Genomic DNA, 18,329 nt, shown 5'->3' on the forward strand with positions numbered 1-18,329 from the left:
CTACACAGCTTCCTGCATCACATTGGTTGTCAGGAAATGGGTTGGGTTGGTGTCCAGGCTCTGCATGTCTCTGTTCCAAAGGGCTGGAGCCAGGATTGTAGGATAATTGAGCCTGGAGGAGATGAGGGGAGAGGAAGATGGATGCAGTGGTGTGTTTGATTGACATCGGCCTCCTAAGAGGATGCTGTGTGCGTCATGTCCCCCTGGACTGAGTTTTCTGCAGATCAAGTTACGCCGTGTTTCTCTCTTCTAGTGAAATGTCTTAAGAATACCCCAGCCTTCTTTGCTGAAAGGCTCAACAAGGCCATGAGGGTAGGTAACCCCCAGGTGCAGGGTCTGGGTGGGCGGTGTCTCAGCCCACTCGTGACTGGGACCTTGCTCAGGGGAGGAGGCATGAGGAGGGCCACCCTTCAGCCAAGAGGACAGAGGGCCCAGGGGCGGGGAGGGGACCAGGGCCCAGGGAAGGTGGGGAAGGGGACAGTGAGGAGGCCCATTGCTCATGCCCCTGGGCCCACTCTCTTTAGGGAGCAGGAACCAAGGACCGGACCCTGATCCGCATCATGGTGTCTCGCAGCGAGATCGACCTCCTGGACATCAGAGCAGAGTATAAGCGGCTGTACGGCAAGTCCCTGTACCACGATATCACGGTACGGGCCTCTGGGGGCTGTCTGGGCTGCCTCTTGGTGTCCTGCTCACCCACGGACCTCCCTGGCCACTCCCACCGTCCCCTTTACTCTCCCTCCTTGGAGCTCTCGTGGGCTCGGCTTCAGCCAAGTATGGGCCTCTGGTTTGTGGTCCTCGTACTTGCCCTCTTCAGTTTTCACTTGTTCATCTGGTTGTACAACAACAGGTTGTCAGCTCCTGATGGCAGAGTGGCTCGTGACACTGCTGTCGCCCCTCTCTGTGTCCCAGCATCCAGCACATCTGTTCAGTAAACGGTTGTGGAGGGGAGGGTCCAAAATCGGCATCAGAGAACACAGGACCTCCCCCACCTGGTGCCTGGCCTTCAGAATCCAGCCACCCTGTGGGTCTGTGATCCATCAGTGAGAAATCAAGCCCCGAGCCCCCTGGAGGGTGGGCGGCTCTAGCTCCCTGATGAGTCCCCTCCCTCAGCTCTGTGGTGGAGGCAGCACAGGAAGGCAGTTCAGAGGGAGGGCTCGGGGGTCACACTGCTTGGGGTCCAGCTCTGGCTTTTCTACTTGCTCACTGTGTGATCTCAAGCAGCTTGCTTAAACCTCCCTGAACCCCAGTTCCATCATCGTTAAGAGGAGGATAATAATAGTACCCCCCGCCCAGGACTGTTGCATCTTAAAGGAGGTGGTCCACGTGAAGCATGTTGTGTGACACATGTACGTGTCTGATAGACACCAGCTCCTGTTTTATCACTGTGCCAGAGCCAGTCTGACAAAATTGATTCCTGTCGTGGCAGGGGTGGGGGGGTCTGACACTTAATTTCTGAACTCACATGAACCTTGAAATTGAAGTCACCATACCCAGGTCCTGATTTCAGACTCACTAACGTTTGATGTTGGGCTTGTCACTGAGAGAGGCTTCTCTCTCTTTTCTTGGATATAAAAGCAATGCTGTTGATAGCAGAGAATTAGTAATTATTCACAAAGTATCTTGTGTGTGCTAATAGGTTGTGGGCACCAAACAGGCCTTGCCCTCAAGGAAGGAAATGATGGCAGGAAATGATGAGAAATTAGCTAAGTGTGGCCTTACTTCTAATGTAAGTGCAGTGGACTCAGGTAGAGGGGATATCAGTGTGAACTGGGATGCCCAAATAATAACAGTCCCCTTCACTGGACGGTCGTATCATAGTAGATTACACTTCCTGTACAGGACACAGTAGTGCATTATGGTATAATCCCAACTTAGTGCAACAAAAATGCACTGGGCAAAGGCCACTGGTAGTTAGCCCTGGGTAGGGGGGGGTGTTGGCTATTTAAAATTTTTTTGTATTTGTTTTTCAAATTCTGACTTTGATCATGGGGGTGAGTACAGCTTTCTCTTTTTTAATGGGAGGGCTCAGGAGGCTGAACTGCGTTGTCAAAGGTCTGTGCCACCTTCAAGGCCAGCGTGTGAGCCTCTCACCTGCTCTGGCACCAGCACGATGGGGAATTTCCTAGGATGGGGCTGCGTCTCCTGTAAGGGCACCTGGGGCAGAAGAAAATCAGGATCCAGGAAGCCAGAATTGGCCGAACCTCGCTTGACTGATGTCTTACTTGTTTCTGTGACCAGGGAGACACTTCCGGGGACTACCGGAAGATACTGCTGAAGATCTGTGGTGGCAACGACTGAGTGGTGACTGGTGGTCACTTCTGTCCACCTGCTGGCAACAGCAATGCCAGGAAAAGGCCAAAAGAATGTCTTGTCTGTTTCTAACAAATCCACAAAAAACCCCTTGGTGTCCCAGCGCAGACCATCCATAGAACCTTGGCCCCGTCCCCCACCTGCCCTCCTGATCCGTGTCTTGTGCTCGTGCTGAGGGACCTGGGTTGGTCTTGAACTCTCTCAGGATACCTCCTCCCCACCCCCACTCCTCACAGCCTCTTGCAGCTAAAGTAGACGTTTTGTTTCCTGACTCATGCAGCCATTCCCCTTTGCTTGTGGCTTAAACTTCTGGCTTCGTTTTAGTCATATGATGTTGTATGTTTATTTGGAGGGTTTTTTTTTTAATATATAGTCATTGCAGACAGGCGCGCACACGTCTTTGCTGCATACACAGTTTGGGTGAGACAGGTGGGGACTGGGGGCGCCATGTCCTCACTGAGGAGTAAAAGGGAAAACCTTTAAGAGTACTCTTTGCATCTGGTGAGAATGTGTCATGAGCTTTGTTATTGCCAAACTCACTCCTTTTCAGAAAAGAAAAAAGCCAGAAAGTCATCTGTTCCATGCAAAACCACGAGAACAAAGCCAGCTCCCTGCCAGTGACAGGGTTACTTGTAATTGAGAATGTGCCTTAAACCTGAATGTCGATGGCCAAAAGCTGTTTCCAAATTAAAGTCAGCCAGCTCTGGAACGTTCTGGAAGTGTTTACCTGGTGCCAGCTTGTTTTCCTGTGCTTCATGATTCTGCCCTGTAGCTCAGGGGTCCAGCCTTACTAGCCGGTGGAAATTTTTATGACTTTAAATAGAAACTTGTGCTTAGGAAACCCTGAGCATAAGTAATTTGCAGGGACTGGGTTATAAGGACATGAGAAATTCGTGCTCAGGGCCCAGACGCTGAAAAGGCATCATAGGCGGGCACGGTGAGGCCCACTAGGGCGAGGAGGAGGAGCGTGGTCCTTCCCCCCAGGTCCGGAAGGAGGGGCACAGGAAGGAGGGGGTGTGCATGACTCCTGGGGGAGGCCTTACAGAGGAGGATCAGAGAGGCGTGAGACCGGCTCCTCCTCTCAGGGACCCTTCAGTCTGAAAGGGAGCTCCTGGCTGTGGTCCCCGGCAGGCCCTTTGCCCCTTGGTTGGTGGTGTTAGGAGAAGGCAAGTCCAGAAGGGACAGAGTTTCTAGAAGTCGTCGTCACTTATAGAAGCCCAAAGGCTGTTTTCTGGTCAGGGATCTTCACTCCCTTTCTGGTTTCTTATGTTGAAAGTTTAGAAGGGAGAGAATCAGAGACTATGGTGGGAGCCCAAGCCTGCTGGGCCCTAGCAGGGGCCCCAGGGAGTGGCTTGTCCACAGAGTAGACATCTGCTTGGGGACACCACCCTGACTCCTCCTTGCCTTGTGGACATAGAAGAGGGGATGGCCCAAGGGGCGTGGGGCAGCCGTGAGCTGGACACTAGCCTGGTCTACCTAGACCTGCCTTGCTCAGCCAGAAAGGCTGATGTGGGCCCTGGGATGGACAGCAGGCCCTGCTTGTCACGTCAGCTCTGCTTCAGTTTCCATGCCTGGAGCCTCTTGACCAGGACCCAGCATGCTTGGCTGCCCTTCCCGAAGGGTGGGCCCCTTGCCCTTGGGTGCCAGGTGGGACCTGCCTGGTGGGATGAACTGTGTGGCGCTGCACAACTTGCCGTGGGTCCAGGCTGACTTTGGCGGCCTCCTGCACTGTGCCAGGGTCTAGATTCAACTTCCCATAACGTGACTGTAAATGTTCTGTGACATTACTTTGTCCCATTGTCTGCACCGGAGGTTCCAACCTGGTGCCCAACAGGCAGTATTTAACCTGTACATGGATTCACTTTGGTCCCCAAAAAGTCCTTTTAGACATTTGAATTTGTTGCCAACATTTAAGCATTGAGCGATTTCATATTTTTAAAAATCTGGAAGAATGGATTCTCTGGAAAAGCCAAAAATTCTAGTAACGCTTGCCCAGAATTCCTGCATAGCAGTTGCTGCTGGAGCCAACTCAGAGGTGCCCTGTTTAGGTATGTACTCTCCATTTTGCCACAGGCCCCACTACTCCCTATTGTATACCATGTGCACGTTACCTGTTGGGCCCTTACACGTCTTTGAGTTTGAGACCCCTGGCCTACACACTTGGGGGCCACCTGTGTTCATCCTGGTCCTTATTTTCTACCTTTCTGTCCCTCTGACTTCCCTCTTGCTCATGCCCATGGGACCCAACTCATAGTAAGGATGGGCTGGAGGACTATGTGAATGCCTCACAGATCTCTCCAGAGACAAAGAAAGGCACCTACTGCCTTCTAAGATCAGCAAAAGGTTATTAACACTGGCGGTGATGCTCAGGATAAAAAAAAGTTGAGGGAGACATTGACCTTACAGGTCATCTTTCTGGGAGGAAACTACGCTGGGTCTTTTCCTGCCTCCTGGAGGTGTCAGTCAAGGCCGGTCCATGCCGCACATCTAATGTCACTTCCAGAATAGCAACCAGAGGATGAGGCATGAGGTGAGTTCAGCCCTGAGTCTGTTTTCAACAGCTGTGGGGGGACATTGGAATGAACACTGTGTGTTAGGGACAGGGCCAGGACTAGGGTGAGGCAATGAGTCACTTGCCTCAGGTGCAAAATTTGAGAAAGGAACCTTGGAGTGCTCACTTTGTAGACGGGGAAACAGTCCTAAGTGGTGGTTCTCAAACCCTAGTGTGCATCAGGATCTTCTGAGAAGCTTGTTAAAGGTGCAGGTCCCTGGGCCCCACCCTCACAGATTCTGAGCAGCCATGGGGGCCAAGAAACTGCATCTGTAACCTGCTTGCCTTATATTCTGATGCTGATCTAAATACTCCTGCACTGAGCCAGAGAACTTCTGAAATTAGAAATGTTCACACACAGGGCAGATGAGCAGGTGGCAGAGTGTTTCAGTCCGGTGGTGGGAGGTGGGACTGGTCCACTCCCAGCTTTGGCAAGAGGGATCTGAAAGATGAGCCTTTGCAGATGCCCATGGTCAAAGCAACAACTGGATGGCCATGCCATGTCCATCCTTGTGCTTTGGCAGGGAGTTATAGTCCTAGCCTAGGACTTGGCCCCTTATTTCTGCCCTCAGCTCCTTCCTACCCTGGCTGATATGGAGTGGAGTCAGACATGAAAACAGAAATCAAGCTAATCATTTCTCCAGGCAGATACTAGATAGATACTAGCTTAAATTTTTTACCCCATCAAACCTGAAAGCTCTGCTCGTATTCCTGTAAGGACAGGGACATCATTACTTAGTCCTCCAACTGCCCCTGTACAGGGTTCCCTCTCAGCAAAGGATTTGGTCATTCAGGGCCTCAACTCTGTAAGGGGCTCTTACCCTCAACGCCTACTCCTTGGAAAGCTTGCTTTGGCCTAATACTGGTGTCCACTCTGAACCTGGTTCCTTCCCAGCAATAAGAGTTGACGCAGCCCTGAATCAGAAAGAGCACTGGTCCAGGAGTCAGGCATCCCTTTTCTCATCTCAGCTCAGCTTCTGGTTTGCTGTGTGACCCTGGATAAGCCACTTCCCCTCTTTGGGCCTAAAATGAAGGGAAGACTAGATCAGAGCTTCTTAAACTTGATTGTAGTCAGCAAAAATGGTAAAGTAGGGAACTCCAAAAGCCTGTTCCTACGTGAAAGTGACAAATAGGATGGCAAAAACTGTCAGAATCAACTTTATGAGAGCTCTGAAAATGAAAGTTTGCAACCAAACAAAAGCCTAAAAAACAAAGCTGAGTCTTGGTAAGAGGATCTTGCTTCATTCTCACTTTCTCCAGCCTTATTCTCCTCACCGCAGCTTGGCATCAGCCTCAAAAACAATATCCACATTCTGTTATAGGTTCCTAGCAATGAATGGAGCAGAATGGACCTTGTTCTCAAGAATTATGGTTGGTTGTTTTGATCTTTCTTGTTGCTCCCTGAAAGACTGGCTCAAATGACTTGCTTTTATTTTACCTAATTTGGAACTCTCCCAAGGAGGAGGTGGTAACCCTCAGGGACATTTGAAGGCAGATTCATTAGCACTGATGCCTGGAGAGAGGGATAACAGTTGGGGCAAACAGGAGACAAATTGAAAAGTTTGGGGAGCAAAGACCGATGATGTGATGCTTTGGGGAATAATGGTTTTAGAGTGCTCCCCTTAATTCCTGGGAATCTAGAAGGCCACACACATGCCTAGGGCTGGGCACATGCTTAGAAAAGACTTGAGAGGACCGTAAGCTCTCACCTCTGGCTGACCTTCAGGCTCTACACATGCAGGAAGTGAAGCAGGCAGAGTCACAGACTGCCTGGCAGAGTATCCAAAGATTTGCCCCAACACACACACAACACATTTGTAAAGACTGGGAAATTTGGGGTTTTGTGGTTGTTCCAGGAGTTTGAGTTGTGTTGAATCACTAGTGACCACTGAGTTAACTGAACAGAGACTTCAATGACCACACCAAATACAGACTTTAAAAAACTAGTTCAGAAAGTCACTAAACAAACTACAACAAATTCAACAAGCAGCAGTAACAAACTCGGGAGGGGGAAGAATCAGATTTCCAGAGTTTTCACATAATGTTCAAAATGCCCAGTTTTCAACAAAAATTATTGAGGCATGCCAGGAAACAAGAGAGTATGACCCATACTCAAGAAAACAAGAAATCTGTTCATAGAAATTGAGGAAAACCGAGACATTGGACTTACCAAGAAAAGACTTTAAATCAACTGCCTTTAAAAAGCTCAAAGAGCTAAAGGAAACCACGTGTATAGAACCAAAGGAAACTAAGAGAATGATGTCTCACCAAATAGAGAATGTCAATAAAAGGAAGTTATACAAAGGAACCAAATAGAACTTCTGGGGTTGAAAAGTACGATTATAAATTTTTAAATATCACTTAGAGGGGCTCAAGAGGAGATTTGAGAAGGTAGAAGAAAGAGTTGGCAAACTTCAAGATAGGTCAATTGAGATTTCCCAATCTGAGGAGTAAAAAGGAAAAAGAATGAAGAAAAGTTAACAGAGCCTAAGACCTGTGGGACATCATCATGAAGTATACCAACGTACACATAATGGAGGTCATAGAAGAGAAGAGAGAAAGCAGAAATACTTGAAGAAACAGTGGCTGAAAGCTTAGAAATTTGATGAAAGACATTAATCCACACATCTCAGGAGCTCAGTGAACCATAAGTAGTATTTTTAAGAAGATCCACTTTGAGACACATTATAACCAAACTGTTGAAAAACAAGGAATCCTGAAGTCAGCAATAGAGAACTGACTTGTCACATACAAGGGATCTTCAATAAGATTAACATCTGATCTCTTGTCAGATACCATAAAGGCTAGAAGGCAGTGGGATGACATATTCAGTGTGCTGCAAAAAGAAATGTTAACAGGAATCCTATATCTGGCAAAATAGTCTTCAAAAATGAAGAAGTTAACACATTCCTGGGTGAACAAAAATTGAGACAGCTTCTTGCTAGTAGACCTTTCATGTGAGAAATGCTAAAGAAAGTCCTTCAAACTGAAATGAAAGGATACTGGACAGTAATTCAAATCCACCTGAAGAGATGAAACATTGGTAAAGATAAACATAGGTAAATATAAACATCAGTATTAATATATATTTTTTGGTGTGTAGCACTTCTTTTTTTCCTATATGATTTAAAAGATAATTGCGCCAAACAAGGATTATAACACTGTGTTGATGGGCACAAAATGTATAAGGACGTGATTTGTGACAATCACAACATTAAAGGCAGGTGATGGAGCTATATAGGACATATAGAGAGAGACAAAGCTTTTGTATACTATTGAAACTTGGTATTAATTCAAACTGGACTTATAAATTAAGATGTTAATGTAATCCCAGAAAATAACAAAGATAGTAAAGGAAAGGAGAAGGAATCAAGTGGTACACTTGAAACCATCTAACATAAAATGTGGCAATAATGGAGGAATTAAGGAGCCCAAAAATTATGACATCGAAAACAAATAACAAAATGGTACAAGTCTTTATTAGTAATTACTTTAAATATAAATGGAGTAAATGCTCCAATTAAGAGGCAGAGATTGGCAAAGGACATTATATCCTAATAAAATGGTTAACCCATCAAAATATAACAATTATAAACATATATGCGTCTAACAATAGATCCCCAGAAAGTTTGAAACAGACTGACAATTGAAGGGAGAAATAGTCCAACAATAATAGTTGGAGACTTCAACACTTCACTTTCCCTATTGGATAGAATAATTAGACAAAAGATAAACAAGGAAACAGAAAACTTGAACAGCACTATAAATCAACTAGACCTAACAGACATATATAGAACTGTCCACCCAACAAGAGAATATGCATTCTTCTTAAGTGCACATGGAAAATTCTCCACAGATAGACCACAAAAGAATCTAAATAAATTTTAGAAGATTCAAACCATACAGAGTATCTTCTGTGACCACAATGGAATGAAATTTAAAATATCAGGAGGAAGTCTGGAAATTTTACAAGTAGGTGAAAACTAAACATACTTAAAAAGAACAATGAGTTAAAGAAATGAGAAATTAAGAAATACTTTGAGATTAATTAAAGTGAAAGCCCAAAACGCAGTGAAAGCAGTGCTCAGAGGGAAATCTATAGCTGTAAATGCCTACATTAAAAAAGAAAAAAAAATCTCAAATCAGTAGCCTAACCTCCCACTTTAAGGAATTAGAAAAAGAAGAGCAAACTAAACCCAAAGCAACCAGAAAGAAGGAATTAATAAAGATTAGAGTGCAGATAAGCAAAATAGAGACTAGAAAAACAATAGAATCAACGAAACAAAAGCTTCTTCAAAAAGATCAACAAAATTAACAAACCTTTAGACTGACAGAAAAAGGAGAGAGGAGACTCAATTACTAAAACCAGAAATGAAAGGACATTACTAACAGCTTCAGAGAAGTAAAAGGATTATAAGAAAATACTGTTAACAACTGTATGCCAACATATTAGATAACCTAGATGAAATGGGGAAATTCCTAGAAACACACAAAGTCTGAAATTTGACTCAAGAAGAAATAGAAAGTCTGAATAGACCTATAAGAAGAGATCAGTAATCAAAAACTCCCAACGAGGAAAAATCCAGAACCAGGAGACTTCGCTGGTGAATTCTATCAAACATTTACAGAAAAAGTAACACAAATCCTTCTCAAACTCTTCCCCCCCAAATAGAGGGGGAAACACTTCCTAACTCATTCTGTGAGACCAGTATTACCCTGATACCAAAGCCACAAGAAATGTGCAAAATACCTCAGTGAAATACTATCAGACTGAATCTAGCAGTATATTATAAGGATTATCCAGCATGAACAAGTGGGATTTATCAAAGGAATACAAGGAGCATTCAATATGTAAAAAATAAATCCATGTAATACATATTGACAGAATGAAGGGGGATAGAAACTACATGATGATCTCAATTGATGCAGGAAAAGCATTTGAGAAAACCCAACATCTTTTCACACATAATAATAATAAACCTAAGAAACTAAAAACAGAAGGAAAATCTATCAACCTAAAATAAAGGGCATCTACAAAAAAAGCATACCCAATGGTGAAAAAATAAAAGCTTTTCTTTGAGATCAAGAACAAGACAAAGATGTCTGCTATTGCCACTACTACTCAACATTGTATTGAAAGTTAATAGCCAGGGTAATTAGGCAAGAAAAAGAAAGAAAAGGCATCCAGATTGGAAAGTAAGAAGTAAAACTCTATTCACAGATTACATAATCTTATATATAGAAAATCCTAAAATATCCACACAAAGCCCATTAGAGCTAGTAAACGAATTCAGCAAAGTTGCAGGATAGGATATGTGATCAACCAAAAAAGTCGTTTATATATCCATGCACCTAGCAATGAACAATCTGAAAGTAAAATTAAGAAAACAATTCCATTTACAATCATTGCAAAAGGAATAAAATAAGGATAAATTTAACCAAGGTGGTGTAAGACTTTACACTGAAAAATACAAAACATCCTGTGCTCATGGATTGGAAGACTTAGTATTGTGGAAATGGCAATACTCTAAAAATTGATCTACAGATTCAATCTAATCCATATCAAAATTCCAACTGCCTTTTGCTGATGTGGACAGGCTGATCCTAAAATTCATATGGAATTGCAAGGAACTGTTCCTCAAATAGCCAGAACAGTCTTGGAAAAGAACAAAAAAGTCAGGGAACTCATACTTAATTTTAAAACTTACCACAAAGCTATAGTAATTCAAACAGTGTGATACTGGCATAAAGACAGACATACAGAACCATGGGATAGAATTGAGAAGTAAACCTAAACGTTATGCTCGATTGATTTTTGACAGGGTGCCAAGGACTGTTCAGTGGGGAAAGAATATTCAACTAAGTGCAAGTAATGAAGCTGAATCCCCACCTCGCACCACGTACAAACATTAACCTAAAATAGATTTAAAAAACCAAATATAAGAGCTAAAGCTATAAAAATCTTAGAAGACAGGATTAAATGATTCATAACCTTGGATGTGGCAGTGGATTCTTAGATATGACACCAAAACAAGAAGGAACAAAACAAAGATAAATTGGATTTCATCAAAACTGTTGTTTCAAAGGACACTATAAAGAAAATAAAAAGACAACCCAGAATATGAGAGAAAACATTTGTAAATCATATCTGATAAAAACCTAGTATCCACAATACATAAAGAACTCTTACAACTCAACAGCAAAAAGACAACCTAGTTTTTAAAACGGGCAAAGGATTTGAATAGACCTTCCTCCAGAAAAGACATACAAGTGGCCGACAAACACATGAAAAGATGCTCAGCATCACTAGTCATTAGGTAAATGCAACTTAAAACCACGAGATAACCACTTCACACCTAGTGTGATGCCTATAATCAATAAGATGTGTAGGGGAGGATAAGGAAAAATTGAAAACCTTATATATACATTGCTGGTAGGAATGTAAACTGGTACAGTTGCTATGCAAAAACAGTTTGGTTGTTCTTCAAAAACTTAACATAGGGTTACTATTTGACTCAGCAATTTCATCCTTAATTATAGACCCGAGAGAAATGAAAACATATATCCACACAAACTTATACATGAATGTTCATAGGATTATTCATAATAGCCAAAAGGTGCAAACAACCCAAATATCCACTGATTTGATGAATGGATGAATAAATTGTGATACATCCATAAAATGGAATATTATTATTCAGCCATAAACAGGAACAAAGTACTGATATACGCTACAACATGGACGAACCTTGAAAACATTATGCTAAGCGAAAAAAAGTTAAAACACAAAAGGCTTTGTGTCTGACTTTTGTATGATTACATTTATATGAAATGTCCAGCATAGGCAAGTCCACAGAGAAAGAAATATTAGTGGTTTCCAAGGGAGGATGGGAGGGGGAATGGGAAGTGACTGCTTAATGGTACAGGGTTTCTTTTGGGGGTGATGAAAATTTCTGGAATTAGAAGGTGGTGATGACTACACATTATGAACCCACTGAATTTGTACTGTTTTAAGTGGTTAAAATTTTATCTCAACAGAAACATTTTTTAAAACTTTAATGTGCACACAGATTCCCTGGGGATCTCATTAAAATGTAGATTCTGATTCAGGAGGTCTGGGCAGGGCCCCGAATTCTGCATTTTTGATAAGCTCCCAGGTGACACCCCTGTTGTTCACCTACAGCCACATTTTGAGTAACAAGTTTACTCAAAGGGCCCTTCCACTGTGTTGCCTTAACGATTCTGCGCCTCAGGTGCCTCACCTCTTGAACTAACTCCTGCCCTGTCCACCCCTATAAATAAGGAGGGCGGAAGTACAGGTCTGAGCCTGCAGGGGGTGTGAGCCTCAGCGCATGGGAGCAGATGGAGAAGGGGCTGTGGCTACAGGGGTCACTGTCAGCAGACACAGAGCGGACCAAAGGAGTAGCTTTTATTTTGCACAAAGCTGAGGAAGGCAGGCCAGAACGCACGGCTCTGTTCTCAGAGGAGAGCTGTTGTATCACTGCCAGCTGTTGGGTGGCTCCTGCTCTGGTGCTCAAAGGCGATCTGAAAGAAAGCAGGTGGCCTCAGAGTGAGCAAACAGGGTGCTGAAGGCTGCCTGCCCTCCCCTCCCAGTCCCCTGGGGACTCCTGTGCCCAGGACGCAGGGCTCGAGGGAGCAGGTGGCAGTCCCTCCACTGCCAATCAGGGGGATGCCAGGCTTCTCTGATAGGGTTTGGTGGCGGCAGAGGAGTAGAAGGGAGATGGTAGGAGCTGTGACGTGTGTAAATGGCCAGGGAAGGAGGCAGCCGCCCTGAGTCAGGGTGGTGCTGAGAGTGGAACTCTTCCAGGTGCCCTTACCCGATGCTGGGCTGCAGCAACCCCGGGCGTGGGGGCAGAGAACACTTGGGGTGAGCCCAGAGGATGCCTCCCACTTCTGTCCCAAGGAGGAGCTGGAGCCTCCCTGGCTTGTCCAGGCTACACCGTGGGGGTGGAGCAGCCGTCCCCACCCTGCTGCCCAGCCCTGGAGGCTGTCATCTCTGCTACCTGAGCTGCTCACCGTCTCCTCTGCGAGGAGGTCGGGGATCAGGCTGAAGGGGCCCGGTGTCAGATTCCAGGCCAGCTCCTCCAGCTGAGCCAGCAAGCCTTTCACTTCTGCCTCCAGGTGCTCCACCGTCTTCTCCACTGTCTAGAGCAAGGAGAGAAGTTGGGGGAGGAGTAGAGGACAAGAGTGGTGACAAGTCCCACTTAATCAGCCACATCCTAAGGAGCACCTGGAAGTCCAGTAGGGTGCAGCGGGGAGAGAACTGGGTGCCAGGGGACCTGGGTCCTCTTGGTTCAGGCCCTGTCCTTGCCTGCCTCTCAGCTCCCCAGATAACAAAATCCTAGGAGCTCACTCTCTAAGGCTGCTTGCTCCTGGCTCTGGCACTCAGGGGTTTTTACCCAGTCATTGGTTTGGGGCTTGGAGGGACTCTGGGATTCTTTTTTCCCTTTCAGGATGTCACCACTGGGAGCTCACATTCCTTTTGTTACCCCGCCCCCTGGTGGCAATTCTGCCAAATGACAGTATTGGGATTTTGAAATTTTCTTTATTCAGGGTTCTTAACTTTTTTCGCAAATGAACCCCATTAGCAGTCTGGTGAAACCTACAGACCGCCATCAGAAAAATGCTTTCATTGAGAAAAATAAAACATACAGGATTTCCAAGGGTATAAACTGCAGTAAAATATTATTAAAGTATTAAAAATTAAATTTTGATATAAATATTTATGTATTTATTAACTTATTTAAGCAACACCAGGTCTAACAACTACTGAAATTTTTTTCTTTTTTTTTTTTTACTACTGAAATTTTGACATACTGATAGTAAACAATATATTGAGATATTCACAATGACTATAATGGGATGAAATTATCTGTGATTTCTATTGCTAACAAAGTCACAGTACTGTTAATACTCCTGCAGTTTGTTGTCTGTATTTATAGTGAATGAGAATGCTAAATCTCAGCTAAACGTTTGTGAAAATGAAGTGCAATTTTTTTCCCCCACACAAGTTTATGGACCCCAGGTTACAAACCATGGCTGTGTAACAAAACACTGCAATTGAATTTCCACCTTCTCATCCGGTGATTATGGGGAGATCTCTGACTGGTGGGAAGCAAGGTCCCGGGGAGGCAGGGTCTGTTGGGGGCTGGACAGCCTAACAGCCCCGGTAGGGCAGGGAGATGTTTAACATAGTGGCCAGGGAACAGGATTGGCCCAGATTTCCCCAACTTGCCAAAGCAAGATTGGCCTGAACCCTCCAAAGCCACCAGCCTGGCAGGTGGTCCTGAAGCTGCATGCCCTCTCAGGTCACCCTCATTACCTCCTCTATGACGTCTAACCGGCCATGGACATCCATGTGTCTGTCACACCCTGCAGTCCGAGCTGGGTCTCCTTGGGAGGGGATGAAGGGTTCAGCAGCTGTAGGAAAACAAGTGATATTCACAATGACTATAATGGGATGAAATTATCTGTGATTTCTATTGCTAACAAAGTCACAGTACTGTTAATACTCCTGCAGTTTGTTGTCTGTATTTATAGTGAATGAGAATGCTAAATCTCAGCTAAACGTTTGTGAAAATGAAGTGCAATTTTTTTCCCCCACACAAGTTTATGGACCCCAGGTTACAAACCATGGCTGTGTAACAAAACACTGCAATTGAATTTCCACCTTCTCATCCGGTGATTATGGGGAGATCTCTGACTGGTGGGAAGCAAGGTCCCGGGGAGGCAGGGTCTGTTGGGGGCTGGACAGCCTAACAGCCCCGGTAGGGCAGGGAGATGTTTAACATAGTGGCCAGGGAACAGGATTGGCCCAGATTTCCCCAACTTGCCAAAGCAAGATTGGCCTGAACCCTCCAAAGCCACCAGCCTGGCAGGTGGTCCTGAAGCTGCATGCCCTCTCAGGTCACCCTCATTACCTCCTCTATGACGTCTAACCGGCCATGGACATCCATGTGTCTGTCACACCCTGCAGTCCGAGCTGGGTCTCCTTGGGAGGGGATGAAGGGTTCAGCTGCTGTAGGAAAACAAGTCTTGTCACTGTGGGGCCCTCGGTTTCCCTGTAACATTAGAGACTCCTGCAAACATGGGGCTCAAGGGAGGTGGGTCCTAAAAACAGTTCAAAGAGAAGCAGAGGAAGGCTCAGTGTGGATCAGGGTATGAGTATAGGGTTGCCCCACTCACTCACTTGGCCATGGTCTCCTACAGACCCAAGCAGGCTTCCTCAAGGAGGTGCTGCCTGAACTGGGTAAGAAAAGGAAGGGAGGAAAGGTTTCAGCCAGAAGGAACGGCATGTGCAAAGATAGGAATGAAATAGCATGGCTCAGTGCACAAACCCTCAGGAAGCCTGAAGTGGCTGGAAAGTACAGACAGGGTGGGTGGGAGATGAGACTGGAGAGGTGGATCGTGGAAACAAGGCCGGGCCCTAATAAACCAATCACAATGCTTGTTTTGGGGTTTATTTTAACAGGAGAGTCATGCAGTCATATGTGAATTTTTAAAATACAGAGAATGGATTGGAGAGATTCGTCTTTGAAGGCAGGAAGTTACTGCAGTAATCAGCGTAAGAAGTGATGAAAGGAGGCAGTAACCGTAGGAAGAGAGGAAGAAAATGCATGGAGATATTGTAGTAATAGTAATAGTAATTGACATTGGTGACCAGTTAGTAACATCTGACACGAGTGAGTCCTAAACAAATGTGTTAACTCAGTCAACCTCTACAACCAATTATTACCCCCAATTAACACATAAGGAAATTGACGCACAGAAAGGTGAAATGATGCGTCTAACGTCACACAGCTAGTAAGCGGAAGATCTGAGGTTCAATTTGTTCAACATCATTTTCCTCCCCAACGTTGGCTCCTCCTTGGTTCCTTACACCACCAACCTTCACACCAGAAGTCTTAGAGCCCGGGTTTTGAGCTCAAGTTGCAGTATTGGTGGCTCTGAGATAACCTGCAGGGCGTCTGAGTTGGCTGAGTCCTTGGAGAACACGGACACACAGAAAGGAGGATGCTGCCCCAGAAACAAGAAGCCAAGAGCTTTCAAAAGGATGAAGCAGTCAGCATGGCCTAAAGCAGCAAGGAGGTCTAGCAAGATAAGGACTCGGAGCAACAGAAAAGTCGATGCTGAATGCCGTCCCAGCGCTTTTAGTGGAGAGGTGCCGACACAGCAAAGTCTAGTCGCAGTGGGATGAGAAGGGAAGGAAAAGTCAGGAGGAGGAAACTAAGATCCTGGAAAACATTTCCATGAAGCTTGGCTGTGAAGGAAGGGAGATCAGATCACAAGGTGATCTAAAGAAGTGTTTATTGTTGTTTCCAGGTTTTTAAGCATTGAAGAAACGCAACCATGCTTATAGCCTGAGGACAGGAGGAAGCCAGGAGAACTGAAAGAATGCCATTTCCCGAAGAGATGGGAGGCCACGGAATCCAGAAATGGTGGTGGTGGTGGGGTAGGGGTTACATGTGGAAGGAAGAGAGAGGAAACGCAGCAAAAATGGGTGAAAAAGTTCTACTTAAAGGGCCAAGAAGTTGAGTGAGCCCCACCTGATGGCCTCTGTTCACTCGGTAAAGTAAGAGGGGAATCATCTGCTGAAAATTCACGTAGGGTTAGGAAAGGAAAGCGAGTTGTGAAGTATTATCAGGAATTGTGTGAGGGGTTGTGAGACACACAGCCACTAAAATGGGAGCCATGGTGAAAGTATCTCCACCATGGAAACTGACAAACGCTTTTTTTTGTTTGTTTTCCGAGAGCCAGCGGCACGCCCCTGGGTAAGAAGCTTGAATAAAGAGGGGGCTCCAAAAGGGGATGAGGAGAATGAGGAAGGCGGTTAGGAGGATGATACAGAACAAGCTGACATCACAAGGAAGCCCTCCCGCAGCAGCTCAGCAGGTGGGTGTCAGCAGCAGAGACAGATGGCTGATGAGCTGAAACCTGGGAGTCTGTGGCATGAGTGCAGTGAAGAACAGGAGTGCAAAGGAACTGAGGATTCGACCAGCAAGGGCTTAAAGGGACGAGCTCGGGCATCTAGCCTGAATGACGAAGGAGAAGGCAATAAGAGGGCCAATAATTGGGAGAAATGGAGGGGCTGAAGGCACTGCAGATCTCAGTGAGATGATGGGAGTAACAGAAGGAACAAGTGATAAGGGATATTGCAATTTTAGCTTTTAGAGGTAGAGCAGCTTCACAGTGACAATACCAAGGCTGTGGGCATCTGAAGCAGAGCAGGGGTAAGAGTTATTGGACTTGATCTTTGTGGATGCAAAACTCTTGTAAGACCTCGATGTTGGCTGGGTTGCCCGAGGGGACATATAAAGTTGCCCAGGAGGTTGGCAGGTCTTGAGGTAAGGATAGTGAGCCATTTTGCAGGTGATGAATGTATAACTCTGAAGGCTGAGTGACTTGTCTAAGATCACACAGTCAGCAAACGACTGGACCCCAGGCACCCTGGCCTTCCCCTGGCCCCACCTCAGCCAGCTGGCCTTCTAGAGTTCTGTCAGAGTCCCCATGCCCTGAGAGTCCCTGGTCTCAACTCTCTCTGGATCTCAGCTCTTCCACTCAGGGGCGAGAACCAAGTGCAGGGGCAAAACTTCCTTCCACTCTGAGCATCTTTTGTGGAGAACAGTTTGGGTTTTTACATTCTCCCCTTCATTATGTCCATCCACTGAACTTAGAAAAACCTCTTCAAAAAACAATGGTGGACTTCCCTGGTGGCACAGTGGTTAAGAATCCGCTTGCCAATGGAGGGGACACGGGTTCGAGCCCTGGTCCGGGAAGAACCCACATGTCGCAGAGCAACTAAGCCCGTGCTCCACAACCACTGAGCCTGAGCTCTAGAGGCCGCAAGCCACAACTACTGAAGCCCGCGTGCCTAGAACCCATGCTCCGCAACAAGAGAAGCCACCACAATGAGAAGCCCGCGCACCACAAGGAAGAGTAGCCCCTGCTCGCCGCAACTACAGAAAGCCCGCACGCACCAACGAAGACCCAACGCAGCCAAAAATAAATAAATAACTTTAAAAAAAAAAACAGAAAAAAAAAAAACAATGGTCTTGGGACTTCCCTTGTGGGCCAGTGGTAAAGAACCCACCTTCCAATGCAGGGGACGCAGGTTCGATCCCTGGTCGGGGAACTAAGCTCCCACGTGCCGTGGGGGAACTAAGCTCCCACGTGCCGTGGGGCAACTAAGCCTGCACGCCACAACTACCGAGTTCGTGTGCCTCAACTAGAGAGACTGCGTGCCGCAAAACTACAGAGCCCACGCACCACAACTACAGAGCCTGTGCACCACAACGAAGATCCTGCGTGCCGCAGCTAAGACCTGATGCAGCCAAAAGAAAAGAAGAAAGAAAATAAATAAAAATAAGTCTTTAAAAAAAACAACAGTGGGCTTCCCTGGTGGCGCAGTGCTTGAGAGTCCGCCTGCCGATGCAGGAGACGCGGG

At 45.8% G+C, this 18,329-nt stretch overlaps 2 protein-coding genes across 3 annotated transcripts in view; one reads left to right on the plus strand and one right to left on the minus strand.

Moving 5' to 3' along the window:
• Window positions 1–3,019, plus strand: part of ANXA11 (annexin A11) — a 43,859-nt gene extending 40,840 nt beyond the window's left edge. Inside the window, exons 13-15 of one of the 2 annotated variants that reach the window (XM_007464211.1) lie at window positions 254–312; window positions 525–647; window positions 2,242–3,019. In XM_007464211.1, the coding sequence (XP_007464273.1) occupies window positions 254–312; window positions 525–647; window positions 2,242–2,301 (242 nt within the window). In that variant the 3' untranslated portion in view covers window positions 2,302–3,019. The remainder of the gene's footprint in view (window positions 1–253; window positions 313–524; window positions 648–2,241) is intronic. The other variant, XM_007464212.1, reaches the window with a different exon arrangement.
• Window positions 3,020–12,343: 9,324 nt separating this feature from the next.
• Window positions 12,344–18,329, minus strand: part of PLAC9 (placenta associated 9) — a 12,974-nt gene continuing 6,988 nt past the window's right edge. The window contains exons 2-4 of the mRNA XM_007464213.1: window positions 14,806–14,903; window positions 12,902–13,030; window positions 12,344–12,409 (exon numbers count right to left, since the gene is read on the minus strand). Of these exons, the coding sequence (XP_007464275.1) occupies window positions 12,344–12,409; window positions 12,902–13,030; window positions 14,806–14,903 (293 nt within the window). The remainder of the gene's footprint in view (window positions 12,410–12,901; window positions 13,031–14,805; window positions 14,904–18,329) is intronic.

Source organism: Lipotes vexillifer, unplaced genomic scaffold (assembly GCF_000442215.2).
Source record: "Lipotes vexillifer unplaced genomic scaffold, Lipotes_vexillifer_v1.1 scaffold59, whole genome shotgun sequence".
Classification (NCBI taxonomy): Eukaryota; Metazoa; Chordata; class Mammalia; order Artiodactyla; family Lipotidae; genus Lipotes; species Lipotes vexillifer.